Genomic DNA, 10000 nt, shown 5'->3' on the forward strand with positions numbered 1-10000 from the left:
AGTGTGCATCTCGACAGTTCTTGTTGACGTTGTGACCAATTGCTTTGCCCTTTCTGAGGGCACAGCAATTAAATATGAAAACCCCTTACCTGGAAAAAGTATGAAAACCCCTTACCTGGAAAGAGTATGAAAACCCCTTACCAGGAAAGAGTATGAAAACTCCTTACCAGGAAAGACTATGAAAGCCTCTTACCTGGAAAACGAGGTGAGAGTTAGTGACAGGAAGAGCGTCCAGTCCTAAACTCCTGCCCCACCTCATGGTCCAAAACCAATCCTAAAAGATCATCTCTTTGTGTTTATTCAACTGAATTCATTTCAGATCCTTGTGAATCATTGTTTTTCATAACCACACCTGGGAAGGAGGAAGTAAGGAAAGGAACGACCTGTTGACTGCCACTTATCACCTGCTACCTGTTACCTGTCAGACAGCTGAGTGGAGGTTAGGGGTTGAGAACCTTATGACCTTGGGAGTGGTGGCTTGGAATTCAGCTTGGCCTCTGTGTGTGTATGTGTGTGAGTGTGTGTGTGAGTGAGTGAATGTTAGAGTAAAGACTGATGTGAAATGGCTGAAGGACAGACTAATGAATGTTGAGTGATGACTCTGTAAACCGCAGGGAGTAAGGTTAATGAGTTCGTCACAAATGGTGTAGTTATAACCAATTAAGGATATCTAGGATGGAAAAATGTCTGGTGTGCTAGAACCAACTTTGCTGTTATGTTTTCATGAGCAGGCGTCCCTGGGCGTGTGGTTCCTCCTTCCCTGCCCTAGTCATTCAGACAGTTTCTTGTCTCTGTTGCAGCTCTACCAGCGACACAACAGTCTTCTGGCCACGTTTATTGGAAAAGAATTCGAAACGGTAAAACAGTTCCTCTTTCTTTCAATTCTGTTGGTTCTTGGGGTTTATTTCAGGTTGATGGGAAATTGATGAAAGCCACAAAATCTCATCTGTCTGTTTCTCTGTCTGTCTGTTTCTATGTCGACTTGCCTGCCAACGACGGCGACAACAACAACAACTAGAACTCCATTATTTGAGAAAGTTTTCCTTATAAATGGAGGTCGGGGTGGGGGTGTGTGAAATATTCAAGATTTCTTACTCCCATAATTTGTTTACTACTACTACTACTACTACCGCTACTACTGCTGCTGCTGCTGCTGTAACAACAACAGCAACAACTTTTACTGCTGCTGCTACTACTACTACTACTACTACTACTACTACCGCTACTACTGCTGCTGTAACAACAACAGCAACAACTTTTACTGCTGCTGCTACTACTACTACTACTACTACTATCACCACCACCACCACCACCACCATCACTACTACTACTACTACTACTACTACTACTACTACTACTACGACTACCACCACCACCACCACTACCACCACCACCACCACCAGTACCACGACCACGACCACCACCACTACTACTACTACTACTACTACTACTACTACTACTACTACTACCACCACCACCACCACCACAATTACAACCACCATGTCCGCCGCCACCACCACCACCCTTAATTCCTCTTGTTTGCCACCCCACCCCCTCACCCGCAACACACACACACTCTTTTACTCTGGGAACCTCTTTGCTACAGGACTACTGCAGCATCAACACTTCTTACTACTACTTCTGCTACTGCTGCTACTACTACTGTAGAGCACCAGATGACCTTAAACTGCACCAGACACACACACACACACACACACACAGGCGCGCGCGCGTGCATGCACCTGCAGCAGGTGCTGCTGCTGTTGCTGTGGCTGCAGAGATATGCACCTGCATCCGATTGTTGTTGTTGATGTTGATGTTGTTGCACCTTGGTGAATAATTAATCAGTTGTTTTCTTGTCTTTCCAGGTTGAAAGAAACGTGTTGAGGGTCATGCTGTTTGGAGAGATCGGTAAGTTTAGGGGTCGGGGTGGGGTGGGGGTTAGGGTTAATTGGCGGTGGGGACGGTGGTGGTGGTGGGGTGGAGTTGTAGGGGTCGGCAGGGGTGGTGGTGATAGAAGTGAGGTGGTGGTGGTGGTTGGCTTTGAATACCTTCCCGCCACCTCCACCACCACCACCACCACCATCATTATTATCATCATTGTCATCATCACCACCACTGACCTCCCCACCACAAACATCATCGTCATCATCATCATCATCGTTGTCATCATCAACATTATTACGGACTGCAGCACCACAACCAGCACCAACATCATCATCATCATTCATCACCACCACAAACATCCCCACCACTACCACCACTACTGGTGACTTCATAATATCATCATCATCATCATCGTCATGACCACCACCACCACCACCTGCGCCAAGGTTGTCAACTTCGTCATCATGATCAACAACTGTATCAGCTCATTATTGTTGTCATCGTCGACGTTGTCCTCCTCCTACTACTCCACTTCCCCATCTGCCACATCACCTCCACCACCACCACCACCATCATCATCGTCATCTCCATTATGGTTGTTGTCAATGCTACCACCATCACCACCACCATCGTCACCACCACCACCATCACTTCCACTACCACCTCCACTGCCATCATCCTCAAATCTCGTGAATGGAATCATTAAATATTTAATTGTCTGTTAATTAAAAATTACTCGCCACCTCTGCCATTCGTTCTCGTTGTAATCAACATCTCCACCATTGCTCGTTTAATATTTAAATATTTCATCAAATTCTGTATCGAACAAATTCATTTGAAGTTCTTGTTCAACATCTAACATGTTATTAAGGTAGCCAGTCCTTTAAGGTGCTAGATTTTAAATATTTAGGAAAGGTAGCTGGTCCTTTATGGTGCTAGATTTAGCATTCAGTGAAGGTAGCTGGTCCCTTGGGGGTGCTAGATTTTAACAATTAGTGATGGTAGCTGGTCCTTTAAGGTGTTACATTTTAATATTTGATGGAGGTAGTTGGTCCTTTAAGGAAGTAGTGGACAAGGCTACAAGCACTGAGCAAAGACACCGTCCCCTTCGGTCAGAATGATTCTAAAACTCCATGGAAAGGGAAGTGAGGGGTGGAGAGAAGTGCTCCCCTCCCCCACCCCCAGTGAATTTGTGGCAAGAGGTTTATTCTAGTGAATGGCCCCTATTCCAAGTAAGCGCCTGTCGATTGGAGAGCAGGAGACAGGGCTCGTACCTTTGGTGGTCAGGGTGATCCTGGATCCGTGTGGTTCCTTGATTGGCCCTAGTTGGAGTTTCTCCTGTATCAGTTCGACTGCATCATTCATGCTGTCACAGTTTCTATATTCTGTAAATACTTTTATCGCATTTCACTCTCTTTTCCATTCTTTTCTCCCCCCATCCCCCGCACGTTGTCTGTCTTTGTGATGGCCCCTCTCATTTATGCCCCTGTGATGGCTAATAAAAGAAATCACCATATTCATCGTCATCATTGTTATTAATATTTTTATTATTGTTTTTATGTTTGGTCTCTGTTTTCCAGAATCTGCCAGAAATTTTGAATACGATAATCTCTATCTGCATTTTTTTGTCGAACTACCAAGAGGTAAGACTATACACACACGTGTGTGTGTGTGTATGTACGTGTGTGTGTATATGTATGTATGTGGGTGTATGTATGTGTGAGTGTGTATGTATGTATGTATGTATGTATGTATGTATGTGTGAGTATGTATGTATGTGTGTATATACATGTACGTACATATGTATGTGTCTATGTTTAGATTCTTGTATGTTTGGTATCTACCCCAGCCGTTTGATAAACTGACATTGCATTTTTGAAGTGTCCGTAACTTAGCGGTCCGTGAAATAGAGACCGATAGCTTAAATACCAGGCTTGAAATCAATTTTTCTGGCTTTGACATGTTCGACTTCAACCAAACTTTGGAACTAAAATGCTCCAGCATAACCGTAGTCCAATCCCTGAAAATCTCCTTGTAAGTAAAATATAACTTTACAATCAGGAATTCAGTGATACTTTGCGTAACAGAATTATAATTAGTTATTTCCCATCCAAAATTAACGGCAATTGCTAATGAGACTCATTAAATCTCACGGGTAAAAGTCATTAATTAAAACGAAGGGCGACAACTCCGGTTAGTTTTAGATTACCTCCCTTGTAGCGAGGTTTTTACTTTGATTAAAATTTCGTCTGGATTCAGTATAATGAATAAAACTCTGCTGTTGTTATTTATTATTATTGGTAATTTTTAAGGCGGTGAGCTGGAAGAATGTTTAGTGCGTCGGACAAAATGCTTTAATTGTATTTCTTCCATTTTTTTTAACGTCAGTTTGCCTTCCATCCGTTTGAAGTCGATGGAATTGTCTTCCCTGCTCTACAAAATTGCTGGCATGGTGTCAAAATAAGAAAGGATTATTATTATCGTCATTATTATTATTATTATTGAATTAAGCACCAGTGAAACACTGGGGTTGATGTGATCAACTTACCCCTTCCCCACAAATTTCAGGCCTTGTGCTTATATTAGAAAGGATTATTATTATTATTATTATTATTATTATTATTATTATTATTATTATTATTATTAAGGTAGTGATCAGACAGAACCATTAGCATGCTAGGTAAAATGCTCGGGAGTATTTCATCCATCTTTTCTTTCTGTGTTCAAATTCCGCTGTTTATATCTTTTGATTTGTTTTATTTTTATCCAATTGCAGGCTGGAGTGTTCCCCCTTCACAAGAACTCTCCTGGGTCACCCAAACATGTCAGACTAAAGTTGAAGGGAAGGTTAGTTGTGTGTTGTGTATTGTGTACAGTTGAAGCCCTTTATTATAATCACAATTAATATTATCAAGACCAGTAAGGTGACAAGCTGGCAGAGCCATTAGCATGCCAGACAAAACGCTTAGTGGCATTGCACTCATCTTCATCAAAGGTGAATTTGACCTCGGCAGAATTTGAACTGAGAACGTACCGACAGGTGAAATATCACGAAGCCTTTAGTCCAACGTGCTAGCGATTCTGCCAGCTCGCTGCCTTATACAGGGTTGGCCAAAAGTCGCCCGACAGTAAATCAAAACCATTTTAATTCCAAGATGTATATTCATATTTAACAACTGAATGAATTTAATAAAAGCATCGAAATATGAAACATCATGAAAATTGTTCAAACTGAAGTCCTTCTTGAGTGACACCATTTTCCCATTCGAGTCAATACAGAATTACAGAGAGTATTTATGGAATTTTGATTTGCTGTCGGGTGACTTTTGGCCACATATATATATATATATATATATATATATATGGTGGTTGTCTACTCCTTAAACAGAGTTTGACCACCTCCTGCACCTACACCTTAGCCCTTTCATGGCGTCTGATGTGGCTTTTTAAACCAGACAGTGTTTTGAAAAAACACCCACACAGATTGCATCTCTGATTTGCACTACCAATACCTGCAAGTAAGTTCTGCTCATTGTGGATCCTAACATGTCTTTTAAGACCCCCATTGGATTTGCAAACCCTCTGGCACACACCACATTCAAACGTGTGCACAGACATATAATCAGAATAGCTGGGTGAGGTTTGTTTTCCATGGGTTCGCAGGTGAGATTTGAGGCCAGCCAAGGACAGACATGGTCTGTCACAGACTGTGCACATAAAAAGGTCCTTGTCATTCACCTTCTCAGTCTTCACCTTTTTCCTTAAATGTCTCTTGAGCCCTGCTTGCATCATCCTGGCCTCTTCAAATGCTTTCACTCCACTCCACACCCTTGTTCGCCATCCAACTCGTTCTGAAGCGAGGACTTCTATATCTTTTGGAGTCATTCCAATTGACTTCATAGCAGTCCTTATGCAATCCTTAAACCTTTTTTTAGGTTTATGCCGATAACGTTTCCCCTCTGCAAGCTCACCATAAAACAGCTGTTTCGGCATGCGTTCATCTGCCATTCGAACAATATGGCCACACCATCTCAATTGGTTCCTCAAAATCATGGCTTTAATTGAGGGGATGCCTGCAGATGCAAGGATATCTGTGTTTGGAGTGAATTCCATTTAATTCTTAAAATATGACGAAGGCATTTTTGGTGGAATTTTTCTAACATTTTAAAATACATATCTGCATTTATGTATTTATGCCAATGGCTTTAATGTAGTTAGTCTTTGTCCTCTTTGTCAAGAGAGAATCCAAGGTCCTTCCCAAGCCATCAGCTCACATGGCTGTCTCCCCTGATTCTGTGGTGAGCAAGACACTTAAATATTGCTCCAGTCCATTCAGCTGGCTAAAATGATTCTAATGGATTGTATCATTAACCATACTTAATATGGCATCTATTTATGATATGGCTGTTATCTTTTGTCGTATTTTGAATCTTACGTAAAAAAAAAACAACGAAAAAAAAACAACGAAAAAAAAACCCAGATATCGATATTCATAATTGTCGAATAGAACAGCGACAGTTATAAAAGATAAATAGGGGAAGTAACTCAGAAGCAATAGAGTTAGCTTATATAAAGAGTTATTGCCCTTGATCGTCACTGAATATTTTTGTGGTAAAATATTGTGCTTTGTCTGACGTGCTAAAGATTTCATGACTCATTAACCCCAGAATTAATAATAATAATAATAATGGTTTGAGTAGCCCAACCTGCTCAAAAGGTCCCTGAATAAGGGTTGTTTAAGGACGTTGAACAAAGCACCCATGTTTCCAGAGGTGAATTATCCAAACCCCAAAGAATTCCTCTCAACACATTACTGTGATGCTCCCCCACTACCTCTGCTCATAATCAGAGATGCATATATCGTCAGCCACCAAGGGACATGCTCAACTGGTTAAGGTCAAACAACTGACAAGCAAATCTATGGCATTGAGCAGAATATTTGCTGTAGCCCATCTTTTATACCAAGACAAAACAATGTCCATGATAACACTTCCAATCAATTAAGATCAAAAGCCATGAGAACCACTGCCTGGTACTGCATCACGGCATTCACTATTATTATTATTATTATTATTATTATTATTATTATTCATTCACTATTATTATTATTATTATTATTATTATTATTATTATTACTATTATTATTATTCATTCACTATTATTATTATTATTATTATTATTATTATTATTATTATTATTATTATTTGTTTGTTACAGGAGAATGTTGCCTACTACAGTTTTCCCTTTGATCTAGAATTATTCTATCAACTAGAACAGATGCAATCAGATGCTGATGGTTTGTTGGACAATTTTTTAAAATTCCCTTCTACCCATTCTCTCACCATTGTTGATCTCTTTCTTATATATATATATATATATATATAATATATGTATATATACATAAATGTTTGTTTGTTGTAGAAAAGTTGCCCAGTTTACCAATTCTATACATCGAAGTACTTTCTATGGATTCCTGGCACCGCTATCGTACAGAAGGTTACACGCATTATGTTATACCTTCCCAAACAGGTAATTACTGGTATCATATTCTTGTGGTTGATGGAAGTTCAGTAGACAGAACATGTATATATGCACACTCTGTGTTGTAATACAATTCACAAATACACACTGTATGGGCATCATCATCACCACCAGCACCATCATCATCACCACCACTGCCAGCAGCAGCAGTAGCAGCAGCACCCACCACCACTATCACCATTAGGATCACAAGTACTACCACCAAGACCACCACCATCACCCATCAGTACTATCACCCATCACCACCATCACCACTACCACTACCACCACCACCATCAACATTAGTGCTACCACCACTAACACCACCACCACTACTACCACTGGCACCGCGACCTCCACCACCAATACCACAACCACCACCACCAGTACAAGCGCTACCGCCACCACCACCACCAACCCCACCACCAGTGTTAGCAGCACCACCATCACACACCTCTTAGATGAAAGATACTCCACATTATGTGATTGCATGTGTGCTCTGTTAATAGCTGTGTTGTTGGGCTACCATGCTGTGCTTAGCTTTGTCAAGAATACCAAAGTGTTGAAGAGAGCAAAGTTAATTTTAACCCTGACATTTATTGCAGGTGTCCACAAGGAAACTTTGAACTGCTGGAGACCCACAGGGGTTTCAGTTTTGGCTGAGTTGCGGAGGTTTTTCATTGGTGGTTCTCCAGAGCTTGAGGATCCGACATACACTGGTGTTCCTTCAACTTTCCAGGTAAAACAGTTTTGGTGATAAATCTTAAAGATAATAATTTCACCCAAATGTAAAGAAGTTTAGTACGAAGTGATGATGCAGGACCCTCACCATACCGGGTTCAATTCTCTGTTTTGCCAACCACTTTACAGAGTGTACTGGGTGCTTTTTAAGTGGCACCAACACTGGTGCTATTTTTGTGGCACCAGGACTGGTGCTTCTTATGTGAGACCTGCAACGGGTGCTTTTTATGTGGTGCCAGCACCAGGGTTTCTTATTTGGCACCATTACCTCTGCTTGTGTGTGTGTATGTGTGCGTGTGTTTGTCTTTGTGTGTTTGTGTGTGAGTGAGTGTGTGCATATGTTTGTGTCACCTTGTGTTGGCATCATGTAATAGTTGTAAATGAGTGTCCCTGTTATACAAGCAGTGTCATTTATTCCCAATACTTTGTGTGAATATATATCTGGCCATGGGGAAGGGGGGGGGATGACGTTGCTTGGAAACAATTAAGGTTTGGCAACAAGATCTGGCCATAGAAACTCTGCCTCAATGAAATCCATCTGACCCATGCAAACACAAAAAAAGTGGACATTAAAACAACAACAATGATGATGAGTCTGTCCCAATAGCTAATTACTGTGAAATTTTTGAAGAATTTATAACTTTGGCAACAATGAAATTCTTTTTCTTTGATTCCATGTTGTTTTGCCTTTTAGGGAAATCATTTGAGTAAATTTGGATTCCGAACAGAAACAACCGGAACCGTCAACCTCAGACTTAATGTGATGATGCAGTCTAAGTAAGTTGGATTTTACAGTTTACCGTTTTTTATTTCTGTAGAAGACATGAGGTTGGTATAGTGATACTGATAACTTGGTGTTAGAATGAAATATACAGACGCCTCAGAACATAATTTCTTATTTCCTTGTCATCTATGTAATTTCTTACATATGTACACATGTATGTATATATATGTGTGTATATATATATATATATATATATATGTATATATATATATAAAGGGTATCAGATGGGGTTTTTGTGGGGGTGTATCTGCTGGGGGTATGTACATGTGTGTGTGCCTGTGTTTCTGTGTGTATGTGTGTATATATATATATATATATATATGTATATATATATATATACACATGTGTTAATCTAATTTACAGGTCTATAGAATCAACACCATTACCCTTGCCATTCTGTATGTGTCCCTCCTCCCCTCCCCTCCCCGCATCCCCCCCTCCTCCCCCTCCTCCCCCCTCTCCCCTCCTCCCCTCCCCCTGCTTCCCCCTCCCCCTGCTTCCCCCTCCCCCCGCTTCCCCCTCCCCCTGCTTCCCCTCCCCCTGCTTCCCCCTCCCCTCTACCTCTTAAGTAATCTTCCTTCAGTCAGTCAGACATATTAAGAAGTACAATGTCTTTCTTCACAGTTGCTGAGAGTCAGATCAAGTGAAAAGAACTTTCAGATTCTGCTCCAAAGACAACAACGCAACCCGACCCAACCCAACCCAACCCAACCGGACCGTTTATTGCCATTTCTGTCTGTCCCCCCCCCCCCGCCATCGCCGTTCTATTTATAAATAGAGAGTACAGCTGTCATTTGATCATATGACATTCATTCAGTTTCGAAATGAAAGAAAAAAGGTAAAAAAAAACCCCAAAAAAGACAAAGATGCAAAGGGAACAAACAAATATAAACAAACCATGTTTGGCTTCGAGTTTACTTCGTTGCAAGATCGAGAACTTCATATTTTAATGTTCACAGTATGCCACTGATTATATATGTGTGTGTGTGTGTGTGTGTGTACATATTTATCTATCTACCTATCAATCTAACTATCTATATCTATCTATTTATATGTAGATGGAAACTG

General features: G+C 40.9%; 1 protein-coding gene across 1 annotated transcript in view; it reads left to right on the top strand.

The window, feature by feature from the left end:
• Nucleotides 1-10000, top strand: part of LOC106874025 (tectonic-like complex member MKS1) — an 83903-nt gene that overhangs the window by 69617 nt on the left and 4286 nt on the right. The window contains exons 10-17 of the mRNA XM_089342976.1: nt 801-857; nt 1869-1911; nt 3468-3530; nt 4664-4734; nt 7105-7183; nt 7309-7416; nt 8013-8146; nt 8843-8925. Coding sequence (XP_089199102.1) covers nt 801-857; nt 1869-1911; nt 3468-3530; nt 4664-4734; nt 7105-7183; nt 7309-7416; nt 8013-8146; nt 8843-8925 — 638 coding nt within the window. The remainder of the gene's footprint in view (nt 1-800; nt 858-1868; nt 1912-3467; nt 3531-4663; nt 4735-7104; nt 7184-7308; nt 7417-8012; nt 8147-8842; nt 8926-10000) is intronic.

This window comes from Octopus bimaculoides, chromosome 26, assembly GCF_046866305.1.
Source record: "Octopus bimaculoides isolate indiv1 chromosome 26, ASM4686630v1, whole genome shotgun sequence".
Taxonomy (NCBI): Eukaryota; Metazoa; Mollusca; class Cephalopoda; order Octopoda; family Octopodidae; genus Octopus; species Octopus bimaculoides.